At 49.2% G+C, this 21210-nt stretch overlaps 1 protein-coding gene across 2 annotated transcripts in view; it reads right to left on the minus strand.

Moving 5' to 3' along the window:
- The window catches only part of LOC112405786 (serologically defined colon cancer antigen 8-like), a 211316-nt gene that overhangs the window by 2225 nt on the left and 187881 nt on the right, over positions 1-21210 (minus strand). The window contains exons 11-12 of one of the 2 annotated variants that reach the window (XM_024754343.1): positions 7517-7641; positions 4908-6076 (exon numbers count right to left, since the gene is read on the minus strand). In XM_024754343.1, the coding sequence (XP_024610111.1) occupies positions 7542-7641 (100 nt within the window). In that variant the 3' untranslated portion in view covers positions 4908-6076; positions 7517-7541. Of the gene's footprint in view, positions 1-4907; positions 6077-7516; positions 7642-21210 lie in introns of those variants that run through there. The other variant, XM_024754333.1, reaches the window with a different exon arrangement.

The following is a 21210-nucleotide window of genomic DNA, read 5'->3' on the forward strand; positions in this document are numbered from 1 at the left end:
TGTTTAGTAAAGAATGTTTCTCGGTTCTTCCCCTTAGGCAGGGAGCATGTCCAGAGAGACAGAATCTTTAGTTACTGCCAAAATCTGGCTCGTCTGCCATCACTTCTGAGGGACATGAGCCATGCCTATTTCCAGAAAGCTGGTTCACTGCCCACACCGCTGTGGACACCGTGAGGTCGGGCTGTAAGGGAGACGAGGGTGTGTGTGCCGATGGGACACAGCCAGTGTGAACCGTGGCTTGAGCCCTCAGCCACCATGTTCCCGTCCCTGGACCATCACACTTGTCACCGAGGCCCCTTGCTGTGGCCCCCCTGGGTGGTGTGGCCACATCTGCAGTTGTCGGTGGCTGCCCTCCAGATTGAGGAGGGCTGACAGCACCCTGGCAGCTGCTCTTCTGCAGCGCTGTCCACAGATGATATAAATGCTCCCCAACTGCAAGCCCGCTATCAGTGACCCGTTTTCTTTGTTCTCGTTTTAAACCCTAACAGAGCCTTCTCTCCACAAACCCTGACTTGTGTGTCTAATTTGTTTCCGAAGTTTAAATTCAAAGTTTAAAAAACGAGTCTCTCTGGGTGACCTGAATTGTTCCCCAAGCAGCCACACTGCGGGGTCCAGCCGAACCTTCTCTGCGGCTTCGTTCCCAAGCCTGCAGCTCAGGGACGTCACGGCACCAGCTAGGCCCTACGCATACGGATGCACACGGTTCAGCCTGCCCCTTGTTTCCACCATGTGTCTCTTCTCTGTGCATCTCCACTGGCCTCTTAGCAGCCCCTCCCAATGGAATATCCCTCCTTCTTGCTTTTTCCCTTGCTCATTTGTACGTTTTCCGTCTCTGGGTGGCCAGGTTAAAAAAAAAAAAAAAATGGACCTGTTCCTCATGCCTCTGGCAGAAAAGCATCTATTTTTAACTCAAGAAAGAAGGTAGAATCCCTCCCCCAACCTCTATCTGGGGCATTTCAAAGCTTGGCCTCAGCTGACAGAGCTCCAGGGAAGCCCCCAGTACCCTCCTCCATGTGTCCCCACTTTGGGAGCCAGGCCACTGCTCTGCAGCTTTCTCAGCTGGGGCCCAGCTCCAGGCTGCTGCCCCGGGAGAGAGGGGCCTCCCTCCCTCTTCCATGCAGCCCATGGCCCAGGGAATGAATACCAGTCTCTCTGGAAGTTCATTTCCCTGCCCATTCATTTCCCAGTTTTAGTCACTCCACTCCTCTGGGCCTGATTTTTCCATCTGTGCAAAATGGATGCTAAATGATTTCTCCAAGTGGCCCTTTCAAGCCTTCAGCAATCACAGTGCTACCCTGCTAGACGGTCATCTCTTCTGGGCCCTAGTAAGTAAGGCAGAGAGCTCCGTTTTAAAAGGAAGCTGTTCTATTACTTTTTTTTTTTTTTTTTTTAACCAGAAACTGAGCGATGCGGAAGCAAAGCACCTACCTGAAGTGGTCCAGAACTGTGATTTGAACCCAGGCAGTTTGACCTCAAAGTCCAGGCTCTTTTTAATGCTATTCCAACCAGCTTAGTGAAAGTGCAACCACGTTTGATATTTCTGGGATTAAGTAGGAATCAAATATATCAGGCAACCCGGAATAAATCAGCCATGTGACCTATGGGTGGTCACCAATTTGTCCTCACCAGTCCCCTGCAGAACTTTGTGGAAACGTGGCCTCAGACATGACCACTGACCTGCAAGAAGGCAGTTCTCCATCCAGCACGGGGCTCAAGGTCGCGAACTGCAGGTCAGGAGAGGCCTGCCTCTGCCCCACACAAGTCACCGGAGCTCTCGCTGAGCTGTGTACCCCTCCGGCCAGCACAGCTGCCAAACGGGCAGGAGTTCACGGCAAGGTCGCCACAGATCCTCGATTTATTCTTCCCTCCCAGCTGCCTGGCTGGGTCTCTGACAATGAAAGCTCTGTGGCAGGCAGAGTTCAGGCTCCATTTTCCCTGGACTCTGGGGCCTGGCTGTGCTGCCTCTGGGCTCCAAAATCGGAGAAGAACTACAGAAGCCAGAAAAACGCAACGGTAGAGGCAGGACAGACTTCCTCGCAGAAAGAAAGTGTGGACAATGACGCTGTAGCTTCCTGGAAAACAGTAGCTCGATCTGGACTTGGGACTTGCAACGTGAGGGGATGCAGGGAGCCCTGTGCACAGACAGGAGCGGTCAGAAGCGGAGGCCACGCGCGCCCAGGGGCGGGACTGCTGCGCCAGGTTCTCCCCAGAGCACACTCCAGCACGGGGGTTCCTTCCACAACCCTCGGGATCCCCAGCGTGTCATCTTCCAGCGTTCTCGAATCTCATGAGTCACGAGAACTTCCCCTGCACATGGGCAGGGGTCTGTGTTTTATACGCACCATGTTTCCATGGTAAATAGATTTTAAGAATTCCCAAAGGACAGACAGTGTCACCAACAGCAGAGAGTGGAGCCTCTGGCTGCCTCATGTTTGAAAGCGTTAAAAATAAAGACAACATTGACATTTGGGGTTGTAATGTGACGGAATTACAGTCTTTTAAAGGCAAGAACCACTTATCTACACTACATGTAATATTCAGTGTTTTGTTCACTTGTCTAATTGGATTAAAATATTTAGCTCCCTTTAAAATCTTGATTGTGAATTTATATTGCAAAATGTAATGTCTGACTCGGGAAGCAATAAGTGGAGCAAATGTATCTGAAGCAATGTAAAATTCAATTTATTTTCCTTCCATGAGTCTTATTCTGAAATTATTCACTCTTGGACAAAGTGAACTAACTGTTAACGAAGAGCAAGTTTGGCTTAAATGAAGCTGTATGCGCTTTTCAATATCAATTACACACAGGGCCTTTAGTTAAAAAAAGAAAAAAAGTTACACGATGCTATTTGAGTTTGAGGAAGCTTGTCTGAGGGCCGCCAGACCCCAGGTTAGAAATGCCGCGCCAGGGGTCTTACGTCATCCTTTAACAGCCCTCAGGCAGCAGGGAGTTAATGACATTTTCGCTGCATATGTTCAAGTTTATTTAAAAAAACATGCAAGTCACTTCGGTTGACAGTGTCTTGTACACAGTTTTGAAAGAATCAGGGCAAACTTTAACAGAGTCAGTTTTTATTTGAAAAATATTTTCTGGGAATGTATCAGTGTTTATTTTTGAGACTGACAATTCGGGTGAAAATCAGGATAAAAACAAAAAAACAACAATTTGGTTGAAATCAAATTGTTTGTTTTCATCTATTTAGAATTCTTTCCAAAAAATCTTGGTTCAGGAGGAGGCTTTTTAATTTATTTTATTCAGTGTATCTGCTGTTCTATTCAAGCACCATCTGTCTCGCAGGTAGCTAGCTTCGTGGAAGCGCCGACGTAACTGGGTGAAGCCCTCAGGGCTCAAGGAAGGACCACCACAGACTCTGTGGACACCTCCAAGTCCCAGCTGGGCGACCCTACAGCTCAGTCTGCAGGGGCCCGCAGGAGCTGCGCGGCCCTCACTGGAGCGCACAGTTCTGAAGCCTCCCCCTACCTTTCCTTCAGGTCACAAACGGGCCTTTCCTCCCTTCGTCATCATCTGTGTCTTTGTTTCTTGTGCGTGTTTCCAGCTTTCTTCATGAATCCTTTGGTGTAACGAGGTAATCTCCATGATTTTGAACATAATCACATACGTCTGCTGGATCCATGCACAAGTTTAAATCAAATTAGAAAGTAAATTCACTGCCAAAAATGCTCAAAAGTCATAGGGCCAACTGATTAATCACCAATAAGTCAGTTTCAAATGCTGTTTTCTAAATTGTAAAAGTGATGCATCTGAAGGGACTAAAAAGGCATCCCTCCCCAGACTGAACACTGAGGATGGAATCAAACAGCCTTTTGGGACAGAGGCTATCAGAAAATACAAATCAGCTGAAACCATATCCATCACCAAATAAATGTACAAGTAAAATAACCTTGATGTAAATGACAGTCCTCCAAGTGGACAGATAATTTCCATTCTTTCCCGTCTCTCGGATGCCATTCTCCCCAAGAAAAGACTCTTAGGTTCCTCACCAGCTGCCGCCACCCATCCTGGCCAGATGTTAGAGCCCCAGGCGCTGGGTCACAGACCCCTGACCCCGCTCCCAGCTGTCAGGCCTTACCAGGACTCCCCTGGGGCCCAGGTTCTGTATCCTGGACACCACCCCTCAAGTCCCCACCCCCCAACAACCACAGTCACTCCCGTCCCTGAAGAGAACAGAGGAGTAAGACTGGGTTAGTGTTTTCATGTCTCTATTTCACTACAAGAACTAACATAGCAATTCATGATGTTTCAAAAGCAGTCTCCCAGAAGCGTTTTCCGCAGGAGTGAAGCAGGAGATTCATAAAGCCAGTGTTTTTAATCAGTCCTAAAGTAAGAACAAGTCAGAAGAGCAGCCTTGAACTTGGCGATCAGCAAACTGAGCCACGTCCACTGGGTCAGCCACAAGGCCGGCCCGACTCTCGCCAGGCTGGCCACCACACGACAGCAGCGTTTCAGGGGAGACGGGAATTCTTACGGCCAAAGAATGTCACAGCGGCAGTTAGGACGTTGAGCGGCCCCCTCGACCAGGCATGTTGCTGTGCGTGTTTCAGAAGGTAAGCAGAAACAATTTAGAACAATAAAGCCTCCTAAACAGGCTAGATGCTTCCTGTCAGAGGCCACTGGCCAACCCGAGCTTGTCATCTGCTTCAGGGCCCGGGGCTCGGCACAGGAACAAATTGGAGGGATGTGACTCAGCTTCAGAGCAGCTGCCCAGGCCAGAAAATATCCATTCTCTTTTGAGAATCCAGTGGATAGAGATTTTTAGAGTTTGACGTGCAAAATTATTATGCTTAATTCATCCAGGCTGGGAAAATGGAAGCCTTTAGCTAAACCATCCCGAAACCAGAGACAAGCCAGAGGAGTCTCTCCCCGCCGCCCCCAGAAGGATGGGTGTGAAGTGGGTGTGGCCGGTGACTCTGGAACCCTCAGGAGGTAGCACCCTCCAAATACCTGCCGGAGTCAAATGGCAGCCTTACTTACCTCAAGTAAGGCTCCCTGGAAACTAAACTCACAGTTCAAGTTTATTCCACGGCAGAAACAGGTCTAACGCCGCACTTGGGCGCAAAGAGCGGGCCTTTGCTTTAGAGAGTAGAGAGCTTGCCTGGGTTCCTGTCTCCTCTTTGAATGCTAGTATTTGCTACTGAAAGCCAACATTTTCTCTACCAAGCTTCTTTTGTCATGTTCACATTAAAATAATTCCAAATGCAATATCTGAATCTGAAAGATCCCTTTAGAGATGAGCCAGATGGGCCAGTATCAGATAGCATAGGATGGTCAAATCATTTCTGTTGCTTCAGGCAAGGGAAAAAAGACCTGCTCATTTTTCTGAGAGAATTTTGAGGTGTTAGGGGTTTTTTTTAAATGCATTTTACAAAAATTTTGCAATCCATTTGGCAATTACCGGGTTTTTAAAGCCCTGGAAGAGGTTTCTAAGCATTGATGATCCATGTTAAGATCTAAGCGGGCTGTCAGGTAGGCAGATGGGGAGTTAAAAGGCAAACCCCACAGGATAATGATCTGGTCCAGAGTGGAGAAGAAACTACCACAGGCTCAGAGCTTGTACAGAAGACTCTCCACAACCCAAGTTCTGAAGTCGTTCTCAGCTCTTGGAGGTCAGGAGCTCCACTGGTGCTGTGAGTCCCTCCAGCTGTCTGGAGACCCGATGGCCCCAACCTTTGGCTGGCACCACCCAGGGCCCCCCTCAAGGACCTGCCCAGACAGCTGAGTTCTGGTTGAGGTCTGGCCGCACAGGTACAGGATGAGGTGACTCCACACATTGGAGGAGCTGGGTGAGAGCAGTGAACATCGTTTCACGGCTGTTGGTCCCACAGGATCTCTGCCCAACCTGTGCTTCTCCCAGGACCTTCCCCAGTTTGGGGAGGAGAGAGGAAAAGAAAATCCCTGATATTTCTTTGGCCTGTAATATGCAAGACAACCTGCCATGCACCTCGCAGCTGCCTCATTTAACACTTCCAGTGTCCCTTTGAGTTAGGCTGGTATGGTACCCACCATGCAGATGTGGAAACTGAGGCTTAGAAGAGACTTCAGTGACTTGTTCAGGGCCTAGGGACAACGATGCATTCTGGAATCATTCTCTGTTCTTTCTGCCTCCCAACACTTTCAGAGGCTCTCAAACCCTAGTGTCTTCACTGAATTATCCAGACGGCTCATTAAAATGCAGATTCCTGGGCCCTGCTCCCAGAGATGCTATCTTGGTGTGTGTGAGAAGAAGCCCTGAAACCCATGTTCCTTTATTTATATGTTATATGATGCTTATACAAGCATCCCGGATGCCTGTGTGACTGTAGGGCGTGTGGTTTGTGCACCACCCTTCCCTGCAAGCAGCCTCAGAGGCCCTGGGAGGCGACAGTGCAGGTGTGTCTCCGTCCCCCAGCCTGAGCTCAATGACTGGCTCCTGGGGATGCTCATTTACTATTTGTGGAACAAATGAGGACTTTTGCAGAGGGGTTTGGTGGGCTGAGTGGGAAAAATCACTCAGAGGATAGTGGCTCCTCTATACCTGTTTGGGCACATGGTCATTTTGAAAAAAGAATGAGACAACTGTCTCATTGATTTCATTTCCTGATGCATTTTTCCCATTAATCATTCCAAGCACTTCTTGCACGGCGTCCCCCGGGCACTCATGGAGCACCTCATTATCCTAACAAACTGCTTGATGGGGTAAAAAGCCCAGCCTCCCTGACAGGAAGAGAAGCAATTTAGGGAAAAAATAAAGGTTTCATTCCCTACACCAAACTTACCTGGACACTCTTTCCCCCATTATCCCGGCTGGTGGCCCCAGACCTAACCTGAACAGGGAAAGTCTGTTAAGGAGTCAGACTTAGGCTCCATTTTCAGTGTCCCTACTTGCTAGCTGTATGCGCTTGTTTGAGCCTCAGCTTCCCCATCTGTAAGATGGGGATAATCAACCTTGCAGGCTTGTTCAAGAGTAATGAGAGTTAATGCATGTTATCTATGGAACACTGCCACGCCCTCCGCAAGCACTCCAAACCCTAGCCCAATTATCAGCCAGCTGATTTAAAGCAAGACTCCTACATTCCATTCACAGGGACTCCCCTAATTGGGAGCACCTCTTTCCTCCACCAATTCAAACAGACACGTCCCCCAGGGGCAGTTCAAAGCCGACCTCCTCCAGAAAGCCTCCTGACCACTGCCTCCCGCCCTGCTCTCCCGCCTCCTGCACTCCTCAGCGGTGGTGCCCACACGGTGCGGCTCAGCACTCCGTGTGGCTTGGTGCTTCACTGTGGGTCTGTTCTCCCGTACGAACTTTAGCTCGCTAAAGGGGGCAGGTCCAGGACCCGCACTTCTGTGTCCTCCACTGTGCCCAGCACAGTCTTCAAGATCTCCCTCCCAGCTTATTCGCTAACCAACGTGACCCCCGGGGATTTTAGCCTGGTAAGACGCAGCTCTGTAAAAGGAACAAGGGGAAGACCACGTGTACCCCGGTGCGTTCTCTGGTGGGTGAGGCGCCCTGCACAGTACCTGGGATCTCAGACGTCCCACCTCTTCAGACAGGCTGTCTCTCCAGCAGAAGCTGGTTCTGCTTGCTGAGGAGCTGCACCAGCTGCTGGGCTGTGGCCTGGCTGTGCTTGTCTAGTTGCTTTAGCCTGGAGAAAAATCCACCGCAGAATTAGGGATGGGTTCTGAAGACTGGGGGCAGTAGGCCTCAGAGAGCAGGGGAGCAAAGACTTCAGCCCTCTCCGTGTTTTCCAGTGCTCTGTGTGTTGGAGGGAAGGTCCTGACAATGAACTACGAGCTGGGAGTCAGGGTGACCCTGAAGTGAGGCCCTTGGACAGACTCCATAAGGTGAATGGAAGTGTATCAGATATGAAAGGGAATTGGGAGTCTTTTCGGTGAGCTGTCAGTTAGGGAGCACACAGATAAAACTGAATTAAAACTCAAACCTTAAACTCCCAGAGGTCAAAGATGAGGGCCCTAAATGCCTCCACTGTTCAGCTGGAAACATCTCTGGCAGACTGGAGCAGACAGCCGGTCCCGGCTGGGGAAGTGGGCGAGGGAAGGCGGAAACACTGAACTAAGGGTTTTCCATTATTAATCACTCAGTCAATCACGAGCTCCGGCATCGCTGACCAGATGTCTTTAAAGATCCCAAATTTGTCATTCTGCTGATGGGCTCTCCTCTCCAGACTTGCTAATTCTCTATTATCCTCATTTGTCCACAGACGGCTTCCTACAACCAGTAGCACACTCACCCATGGAAATGTAGGCCTTGGATTAAATTTAGACTTGAACAACTACCCAGAACTGTTCCGGAAAGAAGTTGGGTGTGTCATATGCCCTTCCTCACAATCCTCAAAAAGCACCAACAGTGAAATTAAGTTGTATTTTCACAGGAAGAGTTCAAGATGCATTTCAAACTTCAGGCTACATGTCCCGCATTGAGTCAAAAACTTCGAAGATGGTTCTGCAGACCCTGGGCTCAGCCTGCCCTCAGTTCAAGCTCTCCAGCGACCCCGTTTCTGGCAGGCTCTGAGCACAATTAAACATCTGCGAGGACAGACATTCGGGACTTAGGTAGGGGTGGGCAGACTTGTTTACTAAAAGGATGCAGCACCTGGAGACAGGTAAAACTAAAACCTAACAGTGGTCTAGTAATTTACTCACGCTCTCCTCAGGTTCCTCCGCCAGTGGCAACCCTCCCCATTTCCCAGATGGCACCTACCGCCTGCCCCGCCCCCTTCTCGAGCTCCAGTGGGTTTTGCAGGAGGTTGTTCAAGCTGCCCCAGGAACACTTACTGCACCCCAGTCTGCACCCCTATCCTCTCTGCCGAACACTCTGTGCTCCGGGTTTTCAGTCACACCTGGTTTTCTACTACCCTTCCTTCGAAGTGTCCCACATTGCAAGGGTGAGAGGCGGGAACTGGAAATACCCGACGCAGGGGGTCTAGTAGTTGTGGTACATGCTCCCCAGGTAGGAGCCCGCTCTGACCACGTCCATAGGTCTATGCCCCGCCCACTGTCCCTGCTGTTTCTGGAGAGAGCAAGGACCAAAGACAGTCCTTTTTTTTTTTTATACAGCAGGTTCTTATTAGTTATCTACTTTATACCTATCAGTGTATACATGTCAATCCCAATCTCTCAATTCATACCACCACCACCACCACCACCCCAGACCCGTTTTCCCCCCTTGGTCTCCATACGTTTGTTCTCTACATCTGTATCCCTATTTCTGCCTTGCAAACCAGTTCATCTGTAGCATTTTTCTAGATTCCACATATATGCGTTATTATACAATATTTGTTTTTCTCTTTCTGACTTACTTCACTCCGTATGACAGACTCTAGGTCCATCCACCTCACTACAAATGACCCACTTTGTTCCTTTTTATGGCTGAGTAATACTCCATTGTATATATGTACCACTTCTTCTCTATCCATTCGTCAGTCGATGGGCATTTAAGTTGCTTCCATGACTTGGCTATTGTAAATAGTGTTGCAATGAACATTGGGGTGGATGTGTCTTTTTGAATTATGGTTTTCGCAGGGTATATGCCCAGTAGTGGGATTGCTGGATCATATGGTAATTCTATTTTTAATTTTTAAGGACCCGCCATACTGTTCTCCATAGTGGCTGTATCAATTTACATTCCCACCAACCGTGCAAGAGGGTTCCCTTTCCTCCACACCCTCTCCAGCATTTGTTGTTTGTGGATTTTCTAATGATGCCCATTCTAACTGGTGTGAGGTGATACCTCATTGTAGTTTTGATTTGCATTTCTCTAATAATTAGTGATGTTGAGCATCTTTTCATGTGCCTCTTGGCCATCTGTATGTCTTCTTTGGAGAAATGTCTATTTAGGTCTTCTGTCCATTTTTTTTTTTTTTTAACATCTTCATTGGAGTATAGTTGCTTTACAATGGTGTGTTAGTTTCTGCTTTATAATGAAGTGAATCAGCTATATGTATACATATATCCCTATATATCCTCCCTCTTGCGTCTCCCTCCCACCCCCCCATCCCACCCCTCTAGGTGGTCACAAAGCTCCAAGCTGATCTCCCTGTGCTATGCGGCTGCTTCCCACTAGCTACCTATTTTACGTTTGGTAGTGTATGTATGTCCATGCCACTCTCTCATTTCGTCCCAGCTTCCCCTTCCCTGCCCGCCCCCGGCCATGTCCTCAAGTCCATTCCCTACGTCTGCGTCTTTATTCCTGCCAAGGAGAGTCTTATTTCCTGTGTTTGTAGCTACTTAAAACCCGGTTCAGTGTCTCCCTCGCCCCGAGCCTGGGTTGCAGTCTGGCCCTGCCCAGGCTCCCGATTCCCTGGATCAGGCTGGGACAGAACCCAACCAACAGCAAGTATCTTCCATCCAAGTGTGAACACTTTCCTACTTCCATACTGTATAAATTACATTACCTACCCTCCCCCCCGCCTTGCCCCCATTGCCCTCCTTCTGATATTGGAGGAGAGAAAAAAACGTTTCCTCTGGTGAAGCCTTGGCCATCGCAGCTTTGGGAAGCCCAATCTACCCCCACTGCCATCCATCACGCTGTTACGTGCAGCAATTGTTCCTGAGAGCACAGTCTCAAACCCACCCCAGTGGTATCAGACCAAACTGAAGTTTTCCTCCAACGAATCCTCAGCATGGAGAGGCTGGGAGAAGCAATGACATCCCAGGGAGCAGAGAAGCCAGGCCAGCCAGCTAGGGCCAGGGGGGCATTCTGCCCAGGCTGACCCACTCATCTGAGCAGCGACTCTGCTGTCCAGAACTGGAGTGGGTACCTTTGAAGACACAGAGGTGTTGAGAACAGACTTTTTCCTTGAGAAGCAAACAATCTAATGCTTTGCTATTTAAATCAGACAGGCAAAAACATCCTCATTAGCAGCTGAGCTCTCTAAACCGTCAGGTGTAGGTGGCTTTCCCCCTCCAGTCGAGTCTTGGGTGTGGAGAGAGCGACAGGCTAAGAGCTACTGAGGTAGTAGTAGCCCACTGACTTCAAGCTTGCTTGAAACAAATGAAACAGCAACATGTGAAAAACAGGTGACACCATCGAGGCTTAAAGTGAAGAAGGCGCCAGGAGTGGTCATCCTCCACGTGGTCCCTTGCCCTGTGTATGGATCAGTGAGATAACATTCCTGCTGACTGATGGGTTTAGTGTGTGTTTTGGGGCTCCTCGAAAGAGTGGCTGCCGGATTCAGGGCTATGGGCTGAGCCAAAGCCTGTCCTCCCAGCACAAACAGCCGGCCACGGGCTGGCCGCACGGCTCACCGCCAGAAGTGGGGTCAGTTCCTGCCTAGACCCTCCTCCAGTGGAGCCCTCAGAACCTAGATGAGGCTCAGCTGGTGGTGTTCTGCAAAATGTGGGCCTTGGAACCCTGCAGCAGATATCCAGGAGCCCAGGCCCCGCCCAGACCAGATCTATCAAGTCCCCGGGTGTGAGCCCCATATCAGCAGCAAACCAGGGTTTTCCTGAAGAAGCACCACTGATAGAAGGAGTAAGACCCTTGGGCAAGTCCTGCCTTCCCTCCAGGAGGCTGAAGCCTCACTAGCTTCACAGCTGAAGAGCCAAGGATGGCTTCACTCTGATTCAACTTGAACTCCAAGCAGTCCCTCTAAGGAGTGTTTTTTCTCCCTTTAAAAAATATGCTCCCTCCTTTTTCAGAGTCAGCCTCTATTGTGTCACTTTATTGCAGCAATAAAGTCAATCACAAGTTCAGAAACGGTAAAAACAACAACAAACCCAAACTCACATTTGTTAAAAAAAAAAAAAGCAAACAAACTACAACCCAGGTTTTACATAAAACGGACTTTGTTATGGAAATATATTTCAGTGGCAGCTCTCTCAAGGTCTATTTTGAATATTAGGAAAAGACTTGTTTTTTAATTAAAAAGTTATTTTTTGTAACAGCCTTCCCCAAACACTGTACAACCCAGCCTACGCTATTCATGAATGCTTTATTACCATCAGCTAAAAGAGATTTCTTGGGGTGTCCTATTGACACATACACTGTCTTTTATTTTCCATGGCGGTTACTGCTCTCATTTTTGTTGTGCTTCTAAGTTCAAGTCTTCAGCCAACCATAGCTGCAGCTGCCACCACTGACAAGAGCTAACATTTACTGAGCCTCTGAGCTTATTCCTCCATTAAAACTCACTACAATCCTAAGAGGTATGGCTAGGATTATCATCCCATTTTACAGATGAGAAAACGGAAACTGACAGGTTCAATTAACTTGCACAAAGTCACACAAGGACTAAGTGGCAGAGCGTGGAGGCAAAGCTAGGCCGAGTACAGGTGTTCTTAACCACCGTTAACGGTTGGTTAATTCACTGAGTTACCTCAGCAAACCAACTCTTGGTAAACAGTTCTCATGATGTCAAGAATTACAAAAGATCCCTTCCCTTAGGGGGTTCCCAGCCAATTAAGGAGACAAAATGGGTGCTGCACTGAGGGCACCACCAAGGCATTAAACCACAGGGTCAATACGGTAAGTGCAAGGACCAGGAAGGCTTGTGCCTACTTAGGAAATGGATCACCATTTTCACCATCATCTACTAAGTGCTTACTATGTGCTAAGTGCTTATCATTTATTAACTTTTTAGTGCTCATGACAATTCCATGAAGCAGGAACTGTTGTTATCCCCACTTTAAGGATGAGGAAACTGAGGTGTAGACAGCATATATGACTCGTCCAAGGTCACTCGGATGGAAATTTGGGATGTGAAAAGATGAATGGGTGTTGGTCTGGTAGGGGCCGGGGCAGGGCCTTCCCACATGGGAGGCGGTACTGTAAAGGCAGTGGTGTCTGGAAACTTTGTGCAGTGTGGCTTGACCAGAGGCTGTGGGCTGCTTGGAGGGAGGTGATGTTGGGACCCAGTAACGATTTGAGCCGAACTAACAATGGATGTTGTCCTTCAGACAACGGCATTGCCATTTACCAAGAGAAGATGGGAGGAAGGACAGGCCTGGGGTCAGGGTGAGGTACCTGTGAGACGCCCACTCACCGCCCCCAGCACTTATTCAGCTTGGGGCCTAGAAGTGTCTGGCTGGATCTCCAGCTGTGCCACCCAGATCTGTCGAGAGGTAAGGCCGTGAACGTGCTAGGGAAGCCTGGCAGAGATTTTCAAGTTTGTTAAAATTACAGACACCCAGGCCCCCACCACCTACTGGCCAAAATCTCTGCTGCAACGAGAATGAACATGGCCAGGCCCAGGCCTTGGGGAGGAGCCGCCTGTCGAGGCTGGCAGAGGGCACGGAGCCAGAAGACACTGACGGATGACGGGAAGGAGGATGAATGCTGGGAGAGGAGAGGGGCTTGCGGGAGAAGCAGGGCAGCTTGTTGAGTGGCCGCCTGCCCTTCAGTAGGGAACTCTGGCAGAAGCTGCTTTCAGGGGCGGGAGAGGTGAGACCATCCTAGAGAGGGGCTTGTCTGAGCACAAGGCAGCAAGAGGGTGTGCTGAGGATGGAGAGACTTGAGCCGCTGGGCAGGGTGCCCTGGAGGAGGGACGAGAAATCCTCAGAGCTGGGCTTGCAGAGGCAGGAGGCACCTGGGCAGCAGGCAGGCCCTTCTCCCAGAGGCAGAGGGAGGCAGGCGAGGTGAGCCTGAGCCTGAGAGGCCTCCTGCCCAGCAGCCTCCTTGTTCTGCCCCTGGTGGAGGGTGCGACAGTTTGCTGAGAAAGGAGGCCATGAGACAGGAGTTGCTCTGCAGGATGAGGGAGCTGGCCAGGAGCAGTGTCTCCTGAAGGGGTGCCTTCTCAGGTGGACACTGGCATCCCGACCTGCCCTCCGGATGATCTCACCCCCTTCTCCGAGCCCTGCAAAGCCTGGGTCAGTGGGCCCCAGACACCCTTTGGCTGCTTCCACCCACAAGCTGGCGGCCCCTCTGCCTGGAACATGACTCCTCCTAACTCACAGGGCTGGAAACTACTTGTTTTCAATGTTCAGGTCTCAGCATAAATGTCCTTCTGAGAGGAAACAATTTCTTGTTCTGTTTGGGCCCTTTGTTTTGAGCCACTTCCTGAACAAGGCGTGAAGTAACTAAAGGAGAGAGCGGGGGCTGCCCCCAGGGCCCTGCAGAGGGGCCTTTCAGACAGCAGCCCCTCCTGCAAGGAGGGGCCCAGCCGACAGCCTGCCAACCACACAGAGGTTCTGCACAGCAGGAAAGAGAGCGGATTCATCAGCTTTCAGACTTCAATCCCTAATTGGGATGCTCCTTTCCCAAGGCCTATACCTCATCTCTGGAACAGGCAGGTGTTCCATCCTCTCCCAGAGACCCCCAGGACATGCTCACTGTCTGCACCGTACTGTCCCGGCCCCCAGGGGAGCTGTGGCTAGGCCAGGCCCCTCAGGGGCAGGAGGCCATCCCTTCCTGTGAAGCCCCGGGGCTCCCCTGTCCTCACGGCCACAGGAAGGACACTTCCAGGCTACTCTGCACCCAGGCTGGGGTCACCATCCCAATCAGGGCCCATTTCCTTAAGGACCTGCCATCACTGGGCAGACTGGGCCCCCTCAGAGGAGAAGAGCTGCTGCATAGCAAGGGCTCACCTGTGCAAAGGCTCCCTAGGAATTACAGGCGGGCAGGGGCAGCAGTTACGATGGGAACAAGCAGGCCCAGGTCTCCAAAGCCCAGGATGCAGATACAACTAAAGGAGACTGGAATGTGGGCTAGGCCCAGGCACATCTCTATTGGTCCAACAGTGATGCTCTCCGCCACACCCCGCATGCACAATCAGAACCAACATTTTTTTTTTTTTTTTAAATATGCACGACTTTAAGATAAGATGGAGCAAGTGGTGAAATACAAAACAACTTTATGGAGCTGAGTGGGCTGGGAAAAATATCTTATGCAAAACAGAAGCAGTGCAAGCTGCCAGCTCTGGTCCTGTGCTTCAGACACTCATTTGCTATGAATACTGTGAAAGCAAGTGAATACATATATTTAAATTTTTGTATGTTGTATGTGATACATACAAAATATATGCAGTGTCTAAATAAGTTATGAGGCATAATAATCAAATGAACACTTGTGAACCTGGTGCCAGTGCTGTGGGACCACTCCCTATGTATTTTCTCCAGCCCAGCCCCCTACTTACCCCGGAGGTGGCCAGTAACCTCATGCATATTTGGTTTTTGATCAGAGGTTTTAGTTTCACTCAACATTTAACCTGGGAGCTCCCTACAAACTACTGTGGGTGGTTTTTTGTTTGCTTGATTGTTTTTGGTGGCGATCGTGGTAAAATGTCTTTTGTCCTGCAATGCTTTCAGACTAGAGCCCCTCCTCAGATAATTGTTTGCAAAATGCTCAGACCCACAATTTCCCTGGAAGAGGGGCTTCTTCATGTAAATGAAGAATACTTTTCAGCTAACATGTGAATTTCAAAGGTGCACATACTGTGACTGTAAAATGTGCACTCAGTTCTCTACTATTCCTAGTAGAGTACTCTAATATTTACTGAGCATTTACTAAAGGCCAGGGAGTATTGTGGGCAGTAACTAAATGAATCCTCATAACAATACTACACAGTAGGTATTTTTATCATCTGCATTTTGTGCATAAGAAAAGCCAGGCACAGAGAAGTTAGTCATTTGCCCAAGTTCAGACAACCAGAAGGGGTAGAGCCAGGATTAACAAGCCACAAATGGCGTGTTCCTCCTTCTGTGCCCTTCTCACATGGGTGGGACCACCCCTAGTCACCTGTCCCTGAGTCCTCCTTGCCTCCTCCCTCTCTGTCCACATCGATTCTGTAGATCAGCCCTAAACCTTCTAAACCCCTCCACAGCTTGTTCTATCTTACGCATCCCACCAGAGCACCCATCTACACTTACTACAGTCATTGCTGGTCGGCCTCTCCCACTGAACAATGAATAACGTTTAAGGACAGGAATGGGATCTTGTTCAGCTTTCCATCTCCAGCACTTAGCAAGGTGCTGGACAAATGGTGTCAGAAAGAGCAAACCGGGCTTCCCTGGTGGCGCAGTGGTTGAGAGTCCGCCTGCCGATGCAGGCGACACGAGTTCGTGCCCTGGTCCGGGAGGATCCCACATGCTGCGGAGCGGCTGGGCCCGTGAGCCATGGCCGCTGAGCCTGCGCGTCCGGAGCCTGTGCTCCACAACGGGAGAGGCCACGACAGTGAGAGGCCCGCATACCGCCAAAAAAAAAAGAAAAGAAAAGAAAAGTAAAGAAAGAGGAAACCACTTACCAGTGGGCAATATTTATACCAAATATAATACCTGTAATTTCATCTATAGTGTAAGTACGTTTTAATATTTAATAACTTTGTTCCCGAAAGAACATAACATATAAATCAAATAATTTTAAGTATGCTCTTGAAATCTGTCACTTAATTAAAAGGATCCTAGAACAGATGAATGAGTGCTGGACTTGGAAACAGGAGACACGGGTTCAAATTCCTGTCACAAACTACCTATTTTACTTGGGCACGAGGCTTGATCTCTCTCAGTCTCAGGTTCTCCACTTCTAAAATTGAGCAAAGAATACCTCCTGACCTCCTGAATCAGAAACCCTGGGGGTGTAGCCAAGCAGTATGTGTTTTAATAAGCCCTCTGGGTGACTGTGATGAATTCTCAAGTTTAAGAACCACTGGTATGCTATAATTCACAGTATCAGTCACATACAAAATGAGTTCTTCTGGAGAATAATGTATTTTGCGTGGCTCCAATTTTGATAATCAAAACAGCCAACTGTCTAAATGAAAACTACCCTAGTCTACTCCTAAGTTTTGGTGTCAGTCATAAAAACTTAAGCAAATTGTGTGATCACTTTGAATCTCAGTTTCCTCACATGTGAAATGACAGGATAAGCTAGAAGTGGATCAGCAAACTTCACACCACAGGCCAAATCCAGCCTGGTCCACTGTCTGTTTCTGTACAATCTGCAAGTTAAGAATGTTTTTTACATTTTTAAATGATTGAAAAAAAAATCAAAAGAAAAACAGTATTTTGTGATGTGAACATTCTCTGACATTCAACTTCCAGTGCCCCTAAATAAACTTTCATTGAAACACAGCCATGCTCATCCACTGGCGTATTGTCTATGGCTGCTTTTGCACAGTAACGGCAGAGTTGGGGAGCTGCAACACAGACCATATGGCCACAGAGCCTAAAATATTTATTACTTGACCCTTTAGAAAACAAAGTTTGCCAGCCCCTGAACTAGAAGATGACTAAGTTCTCTTTGAACTCCAAACTTCTACCATTTACAGAATTTTACTATGTTCCTATCCTCGAATACCGCCAGCTATCTAGTCATAACGGTACACCTAGGTTGCCCAAGTCGAAGTTTTGGAAACCCAATTACCCTAATTACTACTGCTCTAGGTAATTAATTCGGTGAATAAGCCATATTAAAGTTGTACACTTTGTTCCAATGCTTAAAAACTGCTGCCACATTTTATGAAATTCCATCTCATTAACGTGGCCACACAGATCAGCTAGAATAAGCCATGTGCTCGGAAATCTGGAACACATTCTAGCCAGTTATCCTCACTTAGAAAATTAAGGCAGTTTCACTAGCTGGTGTGCTGTTTAAATATCCTTTGCCCAAATCTACCCTTTTCAATAATGATTTCAATGGAGGAATTCATTCTAAGGGTCCTGCAATTCTGGGGAGAGTTTACATTTCCAATAAAGACAATTTACATTCCTGTACTGCCCCTTTAACTTTTCATTCTCTCAAATTTCCAATGAGCCTTGGCTGCCTGGGGAGTACAGCAGGGGTCGGTGGCTTAGGGCAGCAATGGGGAAAAGACCCCTGCTCTTCTCTTCAAAAGGGTCAGGTCCTGTTAGACATGTTAGAGGCAACTTAGAGGTCATTCAGTCCTGCCCATTATGGTGAATCTGGGCCCCAGAGAGTACAAGTGATCTGTCCAAGGGTCCCACAGACTGTCTAGAGTAAATCTAGGACTGAAACCCATGTCTCTTGACTCCAGATCTAGTGCTCTGCAGCATTTCAAAATCCTTTTTTTAAAAGGTCCTCACTTCTATTCCATACTAAAAAATAAGGACCTTGAGAAAGGTGACACACTGGGCAACGTACTGGGAAATGGCTGACCCACTTCCCCAAAGAGGCTGGGGAAAAGGGAGGCAATCCCTAGCTCAGTGCTTTTCTACCTAGCTCCGTGAAGAGCACCAGTTTGGGTTTTATTATTGTTCTTTTTTAACTTCCACTCTGTTGCAGACTGATAGTTTTGTGAAGTACTATAAAAATGCTGTTGCACTGCCTAACTGCTATAAAAGTTTCTAAGCACTTGCAATCTCTGTTCTTACCTTGTCACCAAACAGTTTGAGGACTCCTTGGTCTGGGAACCACAGACTGGCGTTGGCATGAAGGGTGCAGGAACCAGAGGCCAGAAGCTCCAAAACCAGCTTGGAACACTCTCTGGCAGCGGCTCAGGAGCCACAGGACTCTGGGCGAGCCTGAGGTAAGGGAGGGCCCCGGCGGTGGCACCCTGGAGTCCCTGACAAGGTCCCTGGCTCTCTGCTGGACCAAAAACTGCTTAAAACACAGCTGACTCTGGAAACGAGGCACAGTTTCCCCTCAGGTCATTTAGGAACATCTGCTGCGTAGCTACCTTGCAGTCTTAAAAGAGCATGTGCTATCTGACCTGACTGAGCTTGTAATTCCCTTGGAGGGCTGGGCATGAATAAAGGATCCGCACCACGAAACAGTGGGGACAGGAGCTGACATGGCTAGCATCTTAGACTCTGAAGGACGTAGGAAGACCATTTGCCTTAAGCCTCAGATACCCTTAACCAGTTCTTTGTAAAACAAGAGCAGAGTCATGGTGAGCACAGCCCCAGTGTGCAAAGAAAAACAGGACAGAGGAATGAAAACTGTTGAAAATCATAATCTTTGCAGAGTAGAATCCAGGCCACTTAGAAGTTCTAGGAGAAAAACCCACATCACCTCTCCTGCCACACCCGGCCTAAACCTAAGCCTGAGTACTCTCTTTTCAAAAATTAGTTATTTGGAAATAATTTCATACTTATAAAAAGTTGCACAGTGTGGCGTTTTCAGGAAGAGTCTGTTGTCAGGCAGTCCTCCGGGGGCCCCCAGAGGCTAAAACCCTCCTCGAGGGGTCCTGGAGTGTGTCAGGTTCCACACTGTGGTGAGGTTCCCTCTAGTTTCTTCATGTTAGACCAGCCCCATCCTTGAGGTAGTCATACTGGTCACAGAGGTGTGACGAAGTGACAGTGAGCCCACGGCAGCTAAGGAACCAGACTGTCACCACGGCGCACTTACTGGCACACATTTAATTAGCTTTTAATAAAAGTAATTTGATAACTACTCCTGGTCATCCACTATAGAACTGTCAATGCTGAAAGCTTTTTTATTTAGCTTCTCTTCCATCTCTACTGAGGCAGCCTCCCTGCTGACCCTTGTCAAAGAACCCCATCTGCTGGTTGCCAGGGTAACTGAAGGCAACCAATTGAGCTGAACAGTGACTCAAATAAAATCTGCAGCCAAAGGAATTCTGCTAAGAGTAATAAATCATTTAGTAAAAGGGGATCCTCCACAGTGATGAGTGTTGGGATAATATGAATGCATAACTCTTCCAGCGAGAAGGTCCATGGCAGATCAGAGTGGTTAGGCCTGCCAGAGGGCTCATTTGGAAGCTAGTGGGCTCAAACAGCAGAGAAGTCCGATCCTGCCCATTTACATGCCACCATGGGGGAGAAGGAAGCAGCTAAATTTGTTGTTTAATGTTTGGGCTGCGAAATTCTGAGTTTTAAGAAGTGGCAAGAGAACCAACCAACACTCCTTACTCTATTTTTCTAAAGTACTACAAAACAAAACTACAAACAAAACACCCCATGTAGCCCAGGAAACTACTGTGGCCTTGAGGAAGGTGGCAAAGAGAACAAACACTGAGATTGCTTTGGAATAAAAATGTCTAGCACCATCTCTTCGTCATCAATCAACTTTTAGGTGCTCCAAGCAGAAGTCATCTAGGTGCACAAAATATGCAGTCCTTGAGATAGCAAGGGAGACAGGATTCAACTCGGAGGGTTGGGAGTATCACCATGGAAAGGTCTCAGAGAGGGGCAGGGCTCTGAATAAGAAAGGCAGAAGAGGGCTTCCCTGGTGGCACAGTGGTTGAGAGTCCGCCTGCCGATGCAGGGGACACGGGTTCGTGCCCCGGTCCGGGAAGACCCCACATGCCGCAGAGCGGCTGGGCCCGGGAGCCATGGCCGCTGAGCCTGCGCGTCCGGAGCCTGTGCTCCGCAACGGGAGAGGCCACAACAGTGAGAGGCCCGCGTACCGCAAAAAAAAAAAAAAAAAAAAAGAAAGGCAGAAGAGAAAGGGAAAACGAGGCCTCCGGGGGGCTGCTCTGGGTGACAAGAGGCAGCACGTTGCAGGCCCCTGGCAGTGGGCTCAGTGTCGTACCTGAGTCCCTCACAGCACAGGACTCCGTTCCAGTCCTGACCCCCATTCCTGGTGAGCACCCGCTGTGGAGACTAGGAATCCCTACAGGCAGTAGCGCCCAGATTTTAAAAAGAAAAAACTCCAGACGTGCTAAATCATCCATCCAGCATTTAATCTGTATATGGCCGTTCCTTAGTGGTTGTGATGGGAGAGGCAAGGTTAAGGGCAGTAGAAACAACTGCCCCGATAGCCAATTACCATAGGGGATGAGGCAGCAGGGGTGTGTGCTGGGGGATGAGGGGTGGTGGTCAGGGCAGCCTTACCCTGCAGTGCCGCTCGTCTCAGGTTGCACCCCACCCTTTTAAGAGGTGTACAGGCAGGATGCTGACATCTTCCCAACCCCTGACCCACAGAGCCATGGGAGGACCCTGTATCCTAAGTCACCCCCAGAGATAATTTCCTTCTTTAGAAAAGAGCAACTGCCAAGCAGAAGGTAGGTTTTCCCCCACCTCATCCTAGATGCCACCAGTGAAAGGATTCATCTTAAGAGTTTTAGTGAGATTCCGTAGACGGCGGCGTCAGGAGCGGCTGTGCCTTTTCCGGAGCCCCGCTTGTCCAAAGAGCCCACCAAGCAAAGCACTCCCGGGCCACTGCGCGTCCGGGAGCCGCCAGCCCGGCCCCCACCCAGCGCGGGGCGATTGTGCCTCTGCGGGTTGAAGCGTCGGCGGGGCTCCACGTGCGCCTCTAGCGCCCACACCTGCGCTCGACCCCCTCCAGGCGCCCGCGGCTGGCAGGGCGGCCTCGCGCTCCAGCTCCCGCCGCCGCCGCC

Source organism: Neophocaena asiaeorientalis, unplaced genomic scaffold, assembly GCF_003031525.2.
Source record: "Neophocaena asiaeorientalis asiaeorientalis breed wild unplaced genomic scaffold, Neophocaena_asiaeorientalis_V1.1 scaffold524, whole genome shotgun sequence".
Taxonomy (NCBI): Eukaryota; Metazoa; Chordata; class Mammalia; order Artiodactyla; family Phocoenidae; genus Neophocaena; species Neophocaena asiaeorientalis.